We start from the raw sequence: 19646 nt of genomic DNA on the forward strand, positions 1-19646 counted from the left end.
TTCTAGTAAAGAGATAGAGATTAATCATCCTTTAACAACGCTGTTTTGAGATGCAGATCTTTTCATTGCATAGGCCACAGATGCTATTTTTGACTTCAAACTACTCTCACTATTCTTTACGTGACCTCTTTCATCTAAATCAACAGTACCAGCATTTTGAAATAATGAAACATTACCGACTAACAACCCTAATGTTTCTAACACTTGTTGTGGATCAGTTAAATGGGCTTTAGCAACTGTCTTCTTGGATGCTGACCCCACTGTAACAGGATAAAATCCAAAATTACCCCATTCGTTATGCTTTTCTGGATATTTCTCTTCCCAGGTTTTTTCAATACAATTCAATTGTTTGAACATATCTTCATCTGTAAAATCATCACCAAGACATAACACAAAATCTGGCATTTTATCTAAGGAGATATTTTGATCAATACCTTTAACCATATCTTGTGGCTCTCCATGTTCATGCCAAATTAATCTTTTAACAATTTCACCCTTGTTGACAAACCTTGGACGTACTTCAACATTAGCTTTACCCTCCATAACTTCTAAATCATAATCGTCTGTATATTTCAATAACTCCTTCTTTAATTCAGTTGCTGCATATTCACCTAGTTCAGGAACAACACGTCTATAATGCCAAGTTAAAGCAACTTTCTTTCTTTCAACAAAGGCACCAGGAACACGATTAGTAAATTCTTCCATAGTCTTACCAACTTTTAATTGCCATGACATATCCACTTTTTCTGCTAAATTAGTCCATGCCTCACTATCAACATCTTTAACAAAACATCCATGTTCAGCACTCAAACCTAGTTGTGGTAATCTACTACCCCACCATTTGTTTAAGAATTTTTGATCACGACCAGAAATAATCCAAATTTGATTCTTTGGATCACTTGCCAATTTAGTTAATATATTATATAATCTTGCAGTTGGAATGGCAGCAGCAGGATCTTGAACAATTGGTGTTAAAGTACCATCATAATCAAATAAAAATAAACGACGTTCAGCTTTTTTATAATTTTCTAACAAGATAGGTCTATTCAAAGCAGGTGTCATTTTTTTACTACCATCTTTACCAGTACCATCTGATGAGGTTGAATTTTCAGAATTACTGATTGCTTTCAATGAAGTCAAGAATTTTTCAGTCCAATTTTGAATAGTTGGGACTTCTGACCACAATTTTGTCTCTAGGGTAATTTTTTCATCACGACTTAGATTTAAAGCCATATTAATTGATTTGGCAACAGCAACTGAATCCCATGGATTAACCATTATAGCATCCTTTAGTAATGTACTTGAACCTGAAAATTCACTTAAGATTAATGGATTACCATAACATTGGAAATTGGACACATTCGATTTAATTGTAACATATTCTAAAGCAGTAGTATTCATACCATCTCTGACACTTGTAATAACACATAAATCAGCAACTCTTAATAGTGATAGATAAACATCTTTAGGAATTCTCATATAATAATGTTGAACAGGTGAGAAATCCAATGTACCATATTTACTGTTTATAGTATTAACTAATTCATTGACTTGCTGTTCCACTCTAATAGTTTGAGGAGAATCTTTATTTGCAGTTGGACCACTAACTTGAATTAAAACAACACGATCTCTCCATTCTGGATACATTGCTAAAAATGTTTCAAAAGCTCTTAATTTTTGTACTACACCACGAACAGTATCTAAACGATCTCTACCGATAATAATTTTCTTGTTTTGATATGCTTCTTTAATGGCAAGGACTTTTTCATCGATATCTTTAGTGAACGCTTCTTCTAATAATTCACGAGTATTAACACCAATAGGCAAAGCATCTACTACTAAATCACCACCATATGCACTAATTTGATACTGATCAGCTCCATCTTCATTCGTTGTCTTTTTGGAAGTGGAATCCAATAATCTTTTACAACTAGAGACAAAATGACGAGCAAATGTATCATTTTGGAAACAAATTCTATTAGCACCAACTAACCCATCTAAAATTTGTTTTCTCCTTGATATACAGCGGAAGTATTCATTACTTGGCCATGGAGCATGATGAAAGTACCCAATAGTTAAATCATCATCATTAAATTTCATTCTTAACAATTGAGGTAATAGCATTAAGTAATAATCATGAATCCAAATAATATCACCCTTTTGGTAAATCTCTCCAATATCTTGAGCATATGCTTCATTAAATTTGACATAATCATACCACCAATCATTTTCTTGATCCCCCGTGTCAGAACTTGGATTTAAAATATAATGGAAACAAGGCCAAATAACCTTCTCTGCATAATTTCTCCATCTACTTTGATTTCTTCTCAAGAGCCAAACCGGATGAATCTTATCATCTTGAATAGTTTGTTTCAAACCATCCATTTGTTCAGCGGTCAAATATAAAGGATCTTCTTCATCATTAACATTTTCATCATCTGCACCAGCAGCGGCTTCCTGCTTCTTATTCAAATGGTATTGACTCAAAGAAACACCAGTATCATCACCTGCGGTGGAACTTGCCAATTCATTGTTAGCATCAGATTGAATTTTTCCATTGATGGCAGCTCCACCAAATCTAGTAATTTCACCAGTCCAACCTACGATATGATGATCGTATTCAGGACAGTCCTTAGATAAATATTTTAAAGAGGAATATAGAGCACTGTTACCTGTGGTAGAACGGATTTGCCAGTCTGTGTTTGTGGGGTTTAATTGTATTCTGAATGGTAGTTGCGTCACACAGTTGATAATTCTTTGCTTTCTTGGTGTAGTTGGGGTACTCATTTTTTCTTGGTTATTGTTTCGTCTTGGACCGTCTGTGAGGAACTACAAGTTTCGTGTTTCTTTTGTTCCTTTATTCTTTTTTCTATAGTAAAGGTATAAAGTGAGATGGGGATAGGGAAGGTCTTGGGAGGATAGGATATGTATCTTATTATTTCATTTACGTTTGCCTTATATGGAAAAGTAAAAGTACGTAAGTACCGCTTAACTGTTATATCAAGTATTTTTAAGATTTCGACTAGGAACGTCATAGAAAGTATGGAATGTTTTTCAGTGGAGTGCATTACGAAAAACAGGGAGGGCGGGTTATTAAATTAACCTAAAAAGCGAATATGGTATCGTATGACACTATCTTTAGGTGTTTTGTGGAAAAAGGGGTGTTTTCTTTGTTTGTTACTGTAGTTCTCTTCGGACTACTAGGGTTGTGTATCGTCCAAAATCAGGACTATTCGGCTCAAGAATTCTAATGTCATGTAAAATGGAAGAGGAGGAGACTACGATATTCCCCCTCCCTTCTCGGACCTTATCCCCCCTACCTCTTGTTTTGTTCTTGTCCCTCTCCCCTTGTTGGAATAATCTATTTCCCCTTGTGGGAGATCCCCCCCACTTTTATCTGATAAGTAAGTAAGTAATTACTGGAAAGAAGAAGGTCCAAAAGAATATACGGAACCCCCACATATACGTCATACTAAATTGTTCATATAATGAAATGACAGGGTTACCCAAAGGGGTAATGTAATATGCAGTATATTGTCCATTTTAACGTTAGTTTATAGGAATAATTGCATACAATGGTAGAAATCGTACGAACTATAATGGCAATTAGAGCAACAAATGTCTAACAACAGGATACGAAATTGGTACTGAGTTTGACGCTACGTACGCATATGTAATGTATATTATGTGTTGTTAAGAACACTCTGTCATATATTGTGCTTAGAGTAACCACCCTTCTCATGTTACACGCTAAAACACCAGTTGGGTCAAAATATAGACGCTTCTAGCTAGACGTCATTGGATATTATGTTTAGATATGCAGGTACCTTCGTCTTTTACTTAAATACACGGGTACGTAAAACAGTTGTCCTGTTTAACGTTTTCTGCATTAATACATACGTATATGCATATATAGATTAATGCTAAATTTAATTTTCTGAAGGACCTGCACCTTAACATCTCTGGTCTAGCTTGTAAAGGTACAAGTTAAAAGAGAAAATAATTTTCTTCTTTAAGTCTAAGTAGTTCTCTTCAACTATACTTCTTTCATGAATGAACATACCCACAGTTATTGTACAATTAGGTAACTTGGTAATGTATAAATTAGGAGTAGCAGTTAGCAACTATGACCTAAAGTTGAAAGTGACAATTTGAGAGATATGTTCCTATTTAATGTGGACAACTGTGGAGCACTTTTGGGATTTTCTGCTAGTAATGCGCCTTTTTAATACGACCGGTTTCATTTATCAGGGCTTTGTTCCGTTTTTACTTCTTTTCTATTACCATATTTCGAAGACTCTATTCATTAATAAATATAATTTAACCAATACATCATGTGCACCTTGTTGAGTACTGGTTACAGGTGGAGAATCAGAAATAGCAGGTTTATTCTTTTGAATACCTTGATTAATTTGTGATATACATTGTAAATTTGCATGGACTCTTTTCAAATATTGCGACAAGAAGGCTTGATAAACTTCCTGCAATTGAGCTTGATTTACACTGGTATTACCAGTTAACGAATTCCTCATGTGCATAACTCGTAGTATTAAGACACTATTAATGTGTAACAATAGTTGAACTTTATATTGACGTTGTTCTTCTAAAGTTACAGTACCTTCAATCGTCGAATTACTGTGATTAAGGAATTTTTGGGCTGAATTTTCTGCATTTAAGTTGACGTCTGGATTGGAAGTTACATTAGAGTTAACATTGGTACTCAAGTTTGCATCCAGATTCGAATTTGTGTTACTATTTGGGTTGTAATTGCCATTGTTACCCGTTATATTGGTATCTTGGTTGGCATCATTAAAATTCGCTCCGAGCGTATTCTCTCCAGTTGGAGCATTATTAGTGGTGGTTGTTTGTACTGCTTCGGAAAGTTGATCCATTTGTTTCTGTTAGCACTTCTTACCTCTTTAGCGATGTAGTATAGAGCAATATTAGTAAAATGGAACCTACCGATGAGGAAAAAAGGTATTTTGGTGTTTATCAATGAAGAAACTACGTACTAACTCTTCATTTCTTGAAAATATACGATGTATTTGAACTTTTTCAATAAATGAACTTTTTTTTGTATACTGACTTACTTACGGGTACCCGCAGGAAGCCACACTAAATGAAATTTGTCAGTGTATGGCAGATAGACTTAGGTAGTTGTCATCTACCTTTGATGAGAAGATGAGGAATTCGAAGTAATGAAATTGTTAAAGAAGGAAAAATAAAAAGTTCGATATAATACAATAGGTTTGGAATAAATGGCTAGAAGGAGAGTCATTTGATCCTGGTATATATAGGTTGTAATATCAGCTTACTGTGCCTCTAAAAGCAAGCTGACAGATTTTTTTCCTTCAAAGTTACAGTATATCTTAATATTTGGAAAGTTTTTATAGTATAAACCATATGGAACTTTCTAGATCATTCATGGGCTTTGCTTATTCCCTATTATTTCTTGAAAGGGAGATATAATTGTTTACTTTTCATAATTCAAAAAGGATAATTATAAAGGAACTCAACAAAATTAAGGTAAATTTTCTTTTTAAATAAAATATAAAGGACAGTTTATTAATTAACAGAAGCGTGTCTTGAGGCTTAACAGATAATTTGGAAAGCACATTCCTTCTATTTAATATTTTTCATTTTATTTTTTCGTCACAGGTAAATTAATATACAGTAAAAAACAAAATCCAGCCCAAGCTTTGTTTAATGTATTATAGTATCACTTGGACTGTTTTTTTTGATAATACACAAACGTTGAATCACAGTTACTACCTCGAAAACAATTTGAATTATTGAATTTTACAATAAAAACAAAAAGAGTTCTACTTCATTCTCTTTTAAGTTATCTTCTTTTTTGACATTCTAAATCATACGTACACCCAAACCTACAATCCAGTACTATTGCAGACGACATAGATGTCCGTATTCTACTAATATATAAATTTTTAAAACTAAATTGAGTGGTACAACTTCCGACTACACATTGGTGTGCACCGTACCCCGAAACGATGTCAATCACATGGCAATAAGCATACAATTACTAGAAGAAAAGTCAATTATAATAATGAAAGGAGCACATCTTTTATGAAGTTACTAATTACTACTTATTTCTAGTAAGGTATTTCTCTCTAATTTGACTGTCTGTCATAAACGCCCTAAAATATGTACAATACCCATTGTTCTACGAGTTGCCTTAAAAATCCTTCTGTATCTGATGTCAAAAAAAAACCGACCTTTTTAACACTGTTCAAAGTTAACTGTTACCTCCGCCTAACTCCGAAGGATCAATTATCTTTTTCTTTTCAATGAAACTTTTTTCCGCGGTTCATGTACGGAAATGTTCCTGACGCCGTGGACTTTAGTATTTCAGGGTCTGAAGCAATCCCGCGGAACGGTTATAAATGTCCCCCCCCCAAAAGTACTACTTAACAGTTAGCCCTCTTTCCTTTTCATATTTTTATGTCGTTATTGGGGGAAACTCAAAGCCCCCCCAAGCGATCCAGATAGAAAATTTTGAAAAATGATAAAATTGAAAACTGTCACCCCTAGGAAGGCTTTTTTCAAGGGTTATGGGGCTTGAAACTCCTTCAAAGATCAGGGAATGGTATTTTTTTACCGAAGTATATTTGTATGGAAAAATTGTAGTTTTACCCCACAATTGGGAGGCGTTAAAAGTGTGATGCACAGATGTTTTAAAAAATACCACGGAACTCATAACCCCTCGGAGAAGGCACCCTCTTGTACAACGTTGCGCCTTCTTTTGTTTAATTTTTTTATTTTTTTTTGTTTGTTTGTTTCCTTCGAAAGAACACGAAAGGCGGGCGGAAGAAAAACAAACAGAAAAACATTGAAGAAATGGAAGAGAACGTAATGGCGTCCTCCTCTGTGGGCCATTTCCTTCTACTCAAGAAGGTTTCAATGGTTGAGCAAAACCCTTCGTGAAGTACGAGTACGTAAGCTGAACAGCAAGATCGGGATCTCACTTTGGTGTATCTTCTTTTTCTTTTGACATTAGCTTGAGGAGACAATAAACCAATATCAACAACAAAACATTCTTTCCCGGTTTTAGATAAAACTACAAGAAATTTTGGCTTTCTTATTTATTCAAGAAGTGCCTTCCCTTTTCGCTTATCAACAATATAAGTCAGTTCTCTCGTTGTATTAAATTCCAAGCTTATAATTTGCACTGCTCAGTTCTTTCTGTTCGTTATCGTTAATATCTAGAAGGTTCTACAACATATAAACTAGATCCATATCGCATCACGGACAATAACAACATGAACGTTTTCAAATGTTTAATAACGTTCATATATAACGTCATAAAATCATCATTCAATCAAAGACATATCCTCTCACTGCCGTTAAATTTTATACTAAATTTCTTACCAGTTATAATATGGTTAACCATTTTTGATCATGCTGGTTTAATACCTATAAATATAAGACCTGCTATTCATAGTAAAATCGCATTTTGGTCTGATCAATACTTATTCGGTGATTGGTGGGGTGAACTTACTACACAATATGATGGGATTACCAAATATACCAATATTTCATATTTCACTTCTTCATTGTTCGCTTCCATCATGTTAATCATCTTACCATTATCTATTTGGTACCACATTCATTATAGAAAAGGTATAAAACAAAACTTATTGGAATGGTATGACGATATTTTCCATTTCAACAACAAGACAAACCCAAAAAGATTAAGAATTCTTTTGCTACCTTATTTAACTCCATTAATAACTTTCATCATATTGAATATAGATCACATATTTGCATATCAATCTGAAGAAAATTTCACAAAGACAAAAGATCTAATAGCTTGGTTCTCATATGTTATACTGCATGTTACAGTTCCCATTTTAACTGCTGTCTACCTTTACGTTTTCCAACCTGCTGGAACTTTGAAATGTTTCAGTTTTGCGTTAGGTCTACAAAATATTGCAGGTGTTTTCACTCATCTGTTAATTCCAATGGCATCTCCATGGTTCACTCATTTATATGGTATCAATGATACAGAACATGTCAATTATACCCAAGATGGTTTCGCTGCAGGATTAATTAGAGTGGATACTCATCTTGGGACACATTTAAATACAAAGGGCTTCCACATGTCTCCTATTGTCTTTGGTGCTGTTCCTTCATTACATTCTGCCATTGCATTCCAATGTGCGTTGTTTTTATTGACTAGATCTACTTCTTTGAAACATCGTTTCTTGAAGGATAATCATCAACAGGTGAACTTAAAAGATGAAAGTTATGGGGAAGATCTTGAAATGGCTCCTCTGTCATTACGTGGTCAATCTCAAGATAATACTAATGCTATTAATAACAAAACTAACTCGAATTCGAACTCGAACTCTGAAGATGAAGGTTGTTCTTCTTTAAGTTCGTCGGAAAATATCGTTGGATCTTTAAATAATTCTGCTGATGATGAAGAGGAAGACGTTGATGACTTGGATAGTACTAAAAATGAAGAGCGAGTTATAACATACACCCCAAATCAGGACAACAACAACCATGTAAGTCTAGATTTTATTCATTATTATGATGAAAACTTGGAAATTACAAACAAATGGTATTTCAGAATATTTAATAAAGGTTTAGTACCAAAATCACTAATTGGTTCGTTTGTTATATTGCAATGGTGGGCAACAATGTATTTAGATCATCATTATAGATTTGATTTATTCATTGGTGTACTATATTCATTAACGAGTTTCACTATAATAAATTGGTTCATCTTACAACCAGTAGTATTGAATGATTTTATTAAAATTAGATTGGGTCAAATTGAAGATACTAAGAATGAAGGTAAAACGTTAGGAATGAGAGTATTTCAAGGTACTAATTACGAATGGTTTTTTTGATCCATTAGCATAAAACACACACAGACATACATACACACACACACACACACACACACATAAAACATATTAAACCACAAACAAAAATTGTATATTCATCGTTATCATTAATTTCTTCTTTATCACCTCTTTCGCCTACTTTATAGTCATTAGAAATAAAATTAATTAGCTTTCTATATACATGGCATTCACATCTTACTCGTATAATATAATCTTATAAATATTTTTATGAGGAACATGATTGACCTGCGACTGGCACTACTTTCTTCCAGTCTCTAATTGATAATTTATTCCATCATCCATGATAGTTTCACAATATATACTAAGTCCTTCGTTAACGGACGTTTTAATACTTCCTCGTAGGAAGTTTATTGCTCTGTGCATTGCTGTCACGACAACAATTACAAGCTGATCGATACACTCTTTTTGTTTTTGGAAAATTAACATCACGTGATAAAATTTTATTAGGACCGGGTAATGATATTAAAAACAATTTTTTTTGTTAGAGTTAGCAAAGTTGTGTATGTATGGTATGGGTAATGATAACACTATGTAGGCCAACAAGAATTTCGAATATTCAGTGAATTGTTGATCAATTAGTTTGTATAGGTGTACTGTAGTACAATGGTTATTAAATTGTTGTTTCTAACTTGAAGGTGAATTGAATATTGAGATTATTATTGTTTGAAAAGCAAACACAAAGGAAAAACACTAAGAAGCATGAGTTCTACAATTGAAACCCCCAATTCCACTTCAAGTAACAGTAATTCTACATTACCGTTACATATGTATATTAGACCTTTAATTATTGAAGATTGTGAACAAGTGGTATCATTAGAAACCGAGGGCTTCCCACCTAATGAAAGGGCCTCTATTGAAAATATTGAATTTCGTTTAAATACATGTCCTGAGTTATGTTCAGGACTTTTCATTAGAGATTTTGATTCCAGTACGAAGGAAATTAAGAGTGAGAAATTGATTGGTCATATTTTGGGAACGAAGATTAATAGGAATGAAAAATTTATCACTTTAGAAAGTATGGGATTGAATCATGATGAAAGTAGTGATATTGTTGGTATACATTCTTTAGTAATTTCACCAGACTATCAAAAGAAGAATTTAGCAACTTTATTGTTGACTGATTATATTCAAAAATTGAGTAATCAAGATGTTGGTAAGAAGATTGTTATTATTGCTCATGAGCCATTAGTACCATTTTATGAGCGTGTTGGATTCAAGAGTGTTGGTGATAATCAAAATGTTATTAAAGATGAAGCTTTTGCTAGTAGTAAATGGATAAATATGGAAAGAGAGTTGGTTAAAGAAGAGTATGATAGTTAGTTGCACAGTATGGCGTGTTACCTACCTAGGAACCCATTATATACACTTCACTTACATACCGATATAGTTATGGTATAAACATCTACAGTACTACGTAATAGTATAAACATATAATGACTAGATTGTAGAAAAAAAAAAAAAAAAAAGCTAAATCGATAGCCAACAAACAAGTCATACATATACGCATTCTCTACTATGTAATATGTATGTATGTATGTATGTATGTATGTATGTATGTATGTATGTATGATGCATGTGTGTATGTACTTTACTGTAGTGTTCAGTTTTAAGGGGTGACTGTGACTACTCGGGGGAGAAGGAAGGAAGAAGTGGATGACCAATTGGCGCCGCCGTCGCTGTCACCCATTCAGTGTCAGATTAGTAGGCCATAATATGATTATTAGCCTGAGGTTAGGTTAGATTAGATTAGATTAGAGACTGTCACAGCGCGATCGTTTCACTTATGGGTACAAGGGGAGGCGATTGTATAGTGTAGTATAGCGTATGTCACATATAAATAGTCTCTACCACTTCCACGAGAGTATATATGTCATCCTTTTTCCAGCTTTAAATTTATGTAACTTGTGATCTCGACAGAATTTCTCAATCAAATATATCACACTCACACCCTCCAAACATGCTACCTCAATTATTTAAAACATCCGGTAAGACTTTACTTTTAAAGAATGGTATCTTATCATGCACATCCGCAGCAAAAGTAACCAAAAGTCATATGTATTATACAACAAAAGTGAAACCAGTCGGTGAATCAGGTCATGTTAAACCAAACCAAGATGAATTAGAAACTAAAGAACAAAACGTCTTTGATACTAATAAGAAAAAATTGGAAAGGATGGAACATGATAAGACTTATACTGAATTCAAACAAGATGATTGTGATGTCTTAAGGAAAAAGGGTGATGATGCAAGAATTGAACAAAATAGACCAGATGATGGGAACTATTAATACACTCTCAACTTATATACATTGTTTCTATGTTATTCATACAGTCTACTTATTTATTATTTATTTATTTATCTATATCCATGAATGAAGTTTTCTCTTTAGGAATTACGACCCCTAGTTGATTTAGTCCATATTAGTGTTAAATATCACGTAGTTAGTTTATAGTTTGAAGTTTATGTTAGATTGTACCCGTAAAACAACATACGGGTAGCTCATAGTGGCAAAAAGGAAATCCCCCGCATATTTTAAGGCCGTTAACTGGAGTGAAATAGAATTATTTCCGAATGGGTGTTCCTTAACATAATATAATATAAACTGTTGTAAAGAGTAATAGTAGCCTGGTAATGTTAGTGTGTGAGAGATACAAATCATAACCAGGTGGCAATACCTATATTGAGAGTAAATAACTTCTCAGCATCCTTCTAATCGTATTTATTGTAGTTCCTACACTCTACTTTTCTCAAATAAGTACTTAGCTTCTAAATTCCCCAAAGATTAACGGCATTTGAGGTGTATTCCCCCAATATACAAGACAAAAGCTCAAACCTCAACAGACATTTTTTATCAATATATACAGCATAAAAGCACTTGAATGCACCGTCCATGGTTGATAATACGACTAGCACAAATATGACTGCTACATCTGTCACAAAAATAACAGATAATATGTCACCATCTATCAATGATAGCAAGAATAAGAACAAAAACAACAATAACAGACACCCTAATAATTCATGTTCCACTATATCTCATTTGACGGAAGTGGCAGAATCATTCATATCAAATGATAAAGAAAGAAAAAAATTCTTTGTAGATATGGAATCATCATTACAGAAATCGATTGACCTTTTACAATCTTATAAAAATATTACTAAAATTATAAAACAAAATAATATCAATAATAATATCGACAATAATACTACTACTAATAACACTATAATTAAAAACTATGAAAAGGCATTTATTTATTTCAAAATCATTCACATACTAGTATTAAATAAAATCCCAAATTTTGATCAATTTAAATTGATTAAAGAAACGAAACATAATAATATTCAAAATACTGAAACCACTACAAAAAAATTAAAAAAAAATGAAAGAATTAATAGGAAATATATGATACTACTAGTAAAAACTTTAGTTAATGATGAAATGTTCCCCAAAATCAAATCATTCATCAAAGAGCATTCTTCTTTACCATCTTCACAAAGAAGGGACGTCCAAACTAATGGTAAAAATACAGAACCATCTTTACCTGATGGTTCCTTAATATCTCCTCAACATTTACAGGAATTATCCAGAAGTAATGACGATGATGACATTTTACTGATAGATGTACGACCAAGACTAAATTTTGTGGAAAATCATATTGATTTCCCAAATATTATATGTATAGAACCAATATCATTTAAACCTTCATACACAGATCAAGATATTCAACAAAAATCGTTAATTACCTCGCCAGATAATGAAATTAAACTATTCGAAATGAGAAATCAATTCAAATTTATCATATTGTATACATCAGATAATAATGATGAATCCCATTTATTATCTTTATTAAAGATATTATTGACTCATTCATTTGCAAAACCATTTGATCGTTCATTGACTAAATTTTATATATTAAAAGGTGGTATATTAAATTGGAATGGTCCAACGACTTCATCCGGGAATAATATTATAAACCAGCAAAATGATAAACCTTCTAAGAAATTGGAAGAAAAAAAAATACAAGATCGAAAGAATGACAACAACAACAACAACAACACCAACGATAATATGGAAGATAGCATATATATTGATGGTAATACTTCAGGTCTAAGCTTACAACATTTCCCTAAAATGTCTCCAAGTATAACCGCTTCAATGGATTTATCAATGCAAGAAATGATGTCCTCTCCCACCTCATCATCTCCGCTGTCTCCCTTGATGAATAATTTTAATCAACAACAACCACGACAATTCCATTTCCAACAACAATCTCCATTAAAAAGAACATCTAGTTTGAAGAACTTTCTCTCAAACTTCACTCAAAATAGTAACAATAATAGTACTTCTAATACCTATATTAAACAACAACAACAACAACAACAACTACAGCAACAAACGTCTATTTTAACGTCTTCTTTTAATTCAAGTAATAATAATAATAATAGTACTACCAGCAACAAAAATTGTCTACCGTCATTCATTTATCCAATTAAAAATACAAGACAATCTTCTCTCTCAAATTCAAGTTCACCTTCGCATTCGAATTCTGCACTTTCTTTATCGTTAATTTCACCAAGATCAACTTATAAATCATCATCACCAATACCATCAAATTTAGCTAAATATCAATATTTACAATCATCATCAGCTTCATCAGATTCATCCCAATCAGAACCATCATTAGTTCCAACTACTGCACCATACCCTGAAACTCCAACTTTACTCACTGGTAATGAAATTTTTGATAATGATGCATACCATAATAATGTTATTACACCAATCCGTAATAGAGCTAAAATAGTTTCACTATCAAGATCATTATCTACTAATTCACATATATCAGCACCCTCTACAGCGAGATCTGTCTCCTCATTATCCACATCAAGACCACAATCAAATAACATATATCAAAATAATCATAATAACGTAAGAACTTCCTTTTCTGGTACAAGATTATCAAGTGATTACTCTATACCAAATATTACAACTTATAACGATGAAAGGGAGAAATCACCATATAATATCCAAAAATTACAAATTCAAAACACAGCCGGTAGTAATGACTTAATACCACACCATCATAATAACGTAACCACTCATGAAAAGGAATATGATTTAGATTTCATCATTGGGTTACAGAATATGGGTAATTCATGTTATTTAAATTGTATTATTCAATGTCTCTTGGGTACACATGAATTAACTAAAATTTTCTTAAATTATTCATTTGAAAGATATATCAATTTGAATAGTAAATTAGGTTCCAAGGGTGTCCTCGCAAAAAATTTATCCAAATTAATTCATTTAATGTATAATCATTCAACTTTAAAAAATAATGGAGATAAAACCAAAAAAAAATCTGGTAATAACTTTATTAAGCCAATTCAATTTAGAATGGCATGCGGTTCCATCAATAATCTTTTCAAAAATTGTTCACAACAGGATTGTCAAGAATTTTGTCAATTCCTTTTAGATGCATTACATGAAGATTTAAATCAATGTGGTTCTAACCCTCCTTTGAAAGAATTATCAACAAAGGCAGAATCCATGAGAGAAAAATTATCATTAAGAATCGCTTCCTCTATTGAATGGGAAAGGTATCTAACCACTGATTTTAGTGTTATCGTGGATCTTTTCCAAGGTCAGTATGCATCAAGATTACAATGTAAGACTTGTATTCATACCTCTACCACATATCAACCATTTTCTGTCCTTTCTGTTCCAATTCCAAAGAAGAAAAATTTAAATTTATTGGATTGCTTTAAAGATTTTACCAAGATTGAAAATTTGGAAGTTGATGAACAATGGTTTTGTCCCAATTGTAAATCGAAACAACCATCTACTAAAAAATTAACAATAACAAGATTACCGAGAAATTTAATCATTCATTTGAAAAGATTTGATAATAATCTAAATAAAAATAATAATTTAATTGACTACCCATTCATTTTAGATCTAACTCAATTTTGGGCTGATGATTTTGATGGTGAATTACCACCTGGTGTCACTGACGAGTTACCAAAAAGAGGTCAAATCCCACCTTTTAAATATAGATTATATGGTGCCGCATTACATTTTGGTAGTCTGTACGGTGGTCATTATACCGCGTTTGTTAATAAGGGAATTAGAAATGGTTGGTATTATTTTGATGATACTAATTATCGTCCAATTAAAAATGAAAGGGAACCCATCAGTTCAAATGCATATGTTTTATTCTATCATCGTATTTATGGCGTTTGATATACGTATTTTCTATAGATCTTTACTTAAAGTAATAACGGTCATTAATCGTTGATTTTTTTTGTACTTTCTTTATTTTCATACATCAGTAGCATTTTGTATATTCATTAAAAGTATACATAAAACTATATATGCTCAGACAGTAATAATATACGTGAACTTGTGCTTTCATTTATTTTAGACTACTCCCAATCGTCATCATCTTCATCATCTTGATCTTCGGAGTTTTTTATTTTCGTGTCTTCATTAGCCTTTGCAACGGATGCAACGTCAGGAATATCTGCTTTCTCAATAACTACTGGCGATTCGCCACGGTCAGTTCCATTCTCAGGTTCATGTTCTTTTATATGCTTGTCTTTTTCCTGCCCTTTTCCTCCTTCCTCTTCTTCATCATCATCATCGTCGTCCCAACTGACTTCTTCCACGGTTTCATACTTTGTCTTCTTTTCCGAATTGTCAATTTTTTTACTTTTATTCAATAATTTCTTCCTTTCCTCACCTCTAGCTAATATCTGTTCCCTTTCCGTAAAATATATTTGCCAAAATGTCTTATAATCAACATCATGTGGTACTATAGAATTCATTAATTTTTCCAAATCTTTATCATTTTGTAAAATCGTTGAAATTTCCTTCGTAATTTCATCTGATTCAATGTTAAAATTATGTTCTGTATCACTACTATTATCTTTTTCTTTCTTTTTCAAATATATATTCTTATCGTTTGAAAGGTTCTTTAATTCTGCCTCCGTTCTATTCCCAGCAACAACAATAACTTGTTGTTCATTCTCTTTTGATGATTCTTCAACATCAAGAGCAACAATCTTATCCAAAGCTTCATTCATGGAAGACCAAAATCCGCCAGTCTTTGAACTAACTTTATTCCAATAAGAACTAGCTAAATTTTCCACATTAGCTAAATTTGAATCCAATTGTCCTAAATAATAATTAGCCCTTTCAGTAGTCTCATCATCCAAAATTGGAATCTTTAATTCAATTCCATTATCTTTCTCCTCCACTACATCACGTAATTTAGATTTAGTCAATTCAAATGTCTTTGTCACTTGGTTTTCAATAGCTTGCATAGTTTCATTTATTTTACGTGTCTCTTCAGATATGGTCCCCTTCTCATCATCATCATCAGCAGCAGCAGCAGCAGCAGCGTCATTTATTGCTTTAGTAGTGGGTGTGTTTGAGGGAATGTCATCTACTTGTTCCTGAAGGAATGAATCCATGATTACTCGATTTTCTTTTTTTCTATTTTATGTTGTAGAACCTTTTATATCTCTATATCCCTGTTTCATCTTTCTTGAACAGTTTAACTTATTCAATTTATTATTATTGACATATGTTTTTTCCCTTTCTTGAAATTTATTGTTAAACATATTAAATTTGAGAAACCTTTATTGAGAGACTTGAAAACATCAACCAGATGAAGAGAGGAGAATATGAGAGATAGACGAATACGAGAATCGATATCAGTAAGTGAGCATGAGTCTAGTGACACCATTACTTTTCAGTACGATACAACCTCAATTGTATAGAGGTTCACAACCAAGAGAAATCAATATTCCATTTTTAAAGATGTTGAATTTGAACTATATTGTATCGTTAACTAGTGAACCCCTAGGTGATGATCCTACAATGCTTCAATTCTGCCATAGTAATGGTATTTCTATATTACACATCCCATGTCAAGACGATAAACAAAGTGACAAAAAGAAGAAGAAGCTGAAAGAAGAGGAGGATAATAAGAAGTCAGAGCAAGACAAAGGAGAAAAGGAAGTAGTAGTGGTGAAAGTTAAGAGGAAGAAAAGACATGTACCCATTGATTATGATGTTGTAGAACGATGTGTTAAGTTCCTTGTTGATAAAAGACATTATCCTTGTTACATTCATTGTTCAAGTGGAGAATTGATTACATCTTTGGTGGTGGCATGTTTGAGGAAATTTTCATATTGGAGTACTGTATCCATATTAAATGAATTCCTCGTTTATAATTCAAGTATAAATATTCATGAAAGAAATTTTATTGAGAATTTTAATTCTGAAATTGAGGTTGAGAATTTGAAATTGATCGATAAAGTTCCTTGGATATCCATACAATATCTTAGTAACGTGGATACAAAATCAAGTAAAAAAGAAGTTGATAACATGTCTCATATGAAGACTGCTACTACTGTATCCATCCGTCCTAATAATTCTCACCAAGATAGTATACCGAAAGGTTTACCCAAGTTGAAATTCCATAGTTTATAAGTACGTAATAATCCATATCGAAGAGATTAGAATTGGATATATACATTAAAATATACTTTAATAATACCAACAAAAAATAATTACAATTATATCTTATCTTGTCTATTACAACTTATCGAAATGTTGGGGGCTCACAAGCGTCTGGTACCTTTTGCGTTATTTATTAATTATTTGCTGGTGGTATGATTTAATTGTCCAAATGTAAAGACGCTGATCAATCAGTTTTATGGGAAATGGGAAATGGGGAAACATGGAAGAAAGAACAAGGATGATTTATAAGCAATAAAATATATAAGTTGACATTAGAGAGAATGATTATACAGAACACAAAAATGAGGAAACTCGTTTATAATTGATTAACTATTCAATTCATATCCCAGTGCTATATATCTGCTGATATCTTAATAGGTGTTTTTTTTGAACGTAAAAGAAGAAGATATATTGAAGAGTTTGACTAAATATGTCGATGGTAGTTACAATTAAATTGATTCAAGAGGCTGTTTTGAGACCACATCAAATGCATCAACAACTAGCAGGTTATGATGCTGATACGATAGTGTATCAACTCATTACCTTACTTATAAATTCCAATTGCATAGATGAAACCACATTGAAATATATAACTAGATTCTTTACTCCAGAGACTTTCCAAATGTTGGTACTCCAAAGAATTAACAATAAACGTTGTGGATACCCACTTTGCGATAAGCCTGTCTCACATATAAACCATTCTGATGCATTTTCTCTCATTAATACTAAGACATCGTATTTCAATAAGTTTTGTAGTGACCTGCATATGAAATCAACAAGTTTCTTGCAAGCCCAATTATTAACAACCCCCCTAAGGGAAAGAGTTGGTATCCATTTGATTTCAAATTATGATATTGACAAATTCCAGAGAGAAAATATAATGTATAATAATATCGTTTTATTTGAAGAATATATACGAGAAAAAACATTAGATCAAGATTTGGATTCCATCATGAAAAGCTTAGAAACTTTAGAATTCCAAATTTAACTGATTGAAACTAATTAATCATGTAACCATTGCATTATACATAGACGTTTTCATTTCAAGTCGTTTCAACTACAGATTTAAACAAACAATAACGAGAAAAAAAATAAGAACTATGACGAAACTGTATTGTGTTTCCATCCCTTCAAGTTATACTAATATTAGAATACATTTAATTATTTGTTTTAATGTCCATACTTTTATGCATTTTTATTTACAGGTTATTCACATTTTATCTTTGTAATTGAGTTATTTTCTGGCTTTTTTATGTGATGTATTATCACTTATAGTCTTAAAATTTATACTTCTCTAGAATTGTAGGAAGATCTCGACCTTTAATGAATGGTGACACAAAGGGTAAATCATTCTTCGCCATAATATTAAATCTATTGACCCTTTTATCAAACATTCTTTGTGTTTTGCTCTGGAAATATTTCACTGGACCGTTACTTTGATGTTTACCCACTAGTTTCTTTTCTTTGAACTCTTTAAAGAATTCTTTTCGTTTATTCATTTCAATATAAAGACTATAAATTGTCCTCTTGATAGGTTTTACCCAAGTATTAACACATTCTAGATCTATCGTTTTAGTACCAGGAGCTTTTCTAAGCACATCTTTATCCAGACAATTATTAACCTGAGTAGCATTATCTCCATGGTTTTCAGTTGCAACAAGATCCCTTTTAACATTAACCTCTTCATTATTAATATCGATATTAGTAATGTCTTCCACTGCAGTATTGCTTGATCCCAGCTCTTCGACCGTTATAGGATGAGTATCTGAATATCTAGGAGACGCTTGAAAATAATCCAATATTATCCCATCTTCAAGGTATTTTTCCCAAATTCCCTCATATATGGCCCATTTAAGATTCTTATTACATTCAATCAGACCATTAAGCAATCTTTGACTTGATTTTTTCTCTTGCCTAATGGTTAAACTTAATCTTGTTGATTGTCGCTTACCTTTATTCAAGGGAGATCGAACAAACCAGATTTTTGACTTACCTGCCATAGCATAATTTAGTTTCACCTTTGGCACACCTTTTGATAATTGTAACTCAATTCTATTTAATTTTTGTAATGCCTTTTCATGTAATGCCAAGGGTAATAGTAGCTTCAGTTTATATTCTTTTGATATTGAATTCGGATTGGGTAAAAGAACCATTTCATATTTCTGTTGCAAATAATCATGTAGGATCCCATTCTCTCGAACAGTGTCAGGATCTTGTAAAGGATA

The 19646-nt window shown here is 32.4% G+C and overlaps 10 protein-coding genes across 10 annotated transcripts in view; 6 read left to right on the top strand and 4 right to left on the bottom strand.

Annotated features, from left to right (window-relative positions):
• Positions 1-24: 24 nt before the first annotated feature.
• Positions 25-2787, bottom strand: TPS2 (trehalose-phosphatase TPS2; the record flags this gene model as incomplete). Its single annotated transcript, XM_003667715.1, has 1 exon — positions 25-2787. One exon carries the CDS (start codon positions 2785-2787, stop codon positions 25-27), a length of 2763 nt encoding a protein of 920 aa, XP_003667763.1.
• A 1493-nt stretch (positions 2788-4280) lies between these two features.
• SNF11 (Snf11p) lies at positions 4281-4892 on the bottom strand (the record flags this gene model as incomplete). Its single annotated transcript, XM_003667716.1, has 1 exon — positions 4281-4892. One exon carries the CDS (start codon positions 4890-4892, stop codon positions 4281-4283), a length of 612 nt encoding a protein of 203 aa, XP_003667764.1.
• A 2385-nt stretch (positions 4893-7277) lies between these two features.
• IPT1 (inositolphosphotransferase) lies at positions 7278-8876 on the top strand (the record flags this gene model as incomplete). Its single annotated transcript, XM_003667717.1, has 1 exon — positions 7278-8876. The coding sequence occupies one exon, from the start codon at positions 7278-7280 to the stop codon at positions 8874-8876; it is 1599 nt and encodes a 532-aa protein (XP_003667765.1).
• Positions 8877-9593: 717 nt separating this feature from the next.
• Positions 9594-10214, top strand: PAA1 (polyamine acetyltransferase; the record flags this gene model as incomplete). The annotated part of the gene is made up of 1 exon (XM_003667718.1): positions 9594-10214. The coding sequence occupies one exon, from the start codon at positions 9594-9596 to the stop codon at positions 10212-10214; it is 621 nt and encodes a 206-aa protein (XP_003667766.1).
• Positions 10215-10851: 637 nt separating this feature from the next.
• On the top strand, positions 10852-11181 carry FMP16 (Fmp16p; the record flags this gene model as incomplete). Its single annotated transcript, XM_003667719.1, has 1 exon — positions 10852-11181. One exon carries the CDS (start codon positions 10852-10854, stop codon positions 11179-11181), a length of 330 nt encoding a protein of 109 aa, XP_003667767.1.
• Positions 11182-11784: 603 nt separating this feature from the next.
• Positions 11785-15135, top strand: DOA4 (ubiquitin-specific protease DOA4; the record flags this gene model as incomplete). The annotated part of the gene is made up of 1 exon (XM_003667720.1): positions 11785-15135. The coding sequence occupies one exon, from the start codon at positions 11785-11787 to the stop codon at positions 15133-15135; it is 3351 nt and encodes a 1116-aa protein (XP_003667768.1).
• A 182-nt stretch (positions 15136-15317) lies between these two features.
• Positions 15318-16367, bottom strand: DOS2 (Dos2p; the record flags this gene model as incomplete). Its single annotated transcript, XM_003667721.1, has 1 exon — positions 15318-16367. One exon carries the CDS (start codon positions 16365-16367, stop codon positions 15318-15320), a length of 1050 nt encoding a protein of 349 aa, XP_003667769.1.
• Positions 16368-16623: 256 nt separating this feature from the next.
• Positions 16624-17391, top strand: OCA6 (protein-tyrosine-phosphatase; the record flags this gene model as incomplete). The annotated part of the gene is made up of 1 exon (XM_003667722.1): positions 16624-17391. The coding sequence occupies one exon, from the start codon at positions 16624-16626 to the stop codon at positions 17389-17391; it is 768 nt and encodes a 255-aa protein (XP_003667770.1).
• A 460-nt stretch (positions 17392-17851) lies between these two features.
• On the top strand, positions 17852-18409 carry RTR2 (putative protein-serine/threonine phosphatase; the record flags this gene model as incomplete). Its single annotated transcript, XM_003667723.1, has 1 exon — positions 17852-18409. The coding sequence occupies one exon, from the start codon at positions 17852-17854 to the stop codon at positions 18407-18409; it is 558 nt and encodes a 185-aa protein (XP_003667771.1).
• Positions 18410-18698: 289 nt separating this feature from the next.
• RRG1 (Rrg1p) overlaps positions 18699-19646 on the bottom strand; it is a gene marked incomplete at both ends in the record, with an annotated part of 1305 nt that continues 357 nt past the window's right edge. Inside the window, one exon of the mRNA XM_003667724.1 lies at positions 18699-19646. This exon is cut by the window's right edge and continues 357 nt beyond it. Coding sequence (XP_003667772.1) covers positions 18699-19646 — 948 coding nt within the window.

Source organism: Naumovozyma dairenensis, chromosome 1, assembly GCF_000227115.2.
Source record: "Naumovozyma dairenensis CBS 421 chromosome 1, complete genome".
Classification (NCBI taxonomy): Eukaryota; Fungi; Ascomycota; class Saccharomycetes; order Saccharomycetales; family Saccharomycetaceae; genus Naumovozyma; species Naumovozyma dairenensis.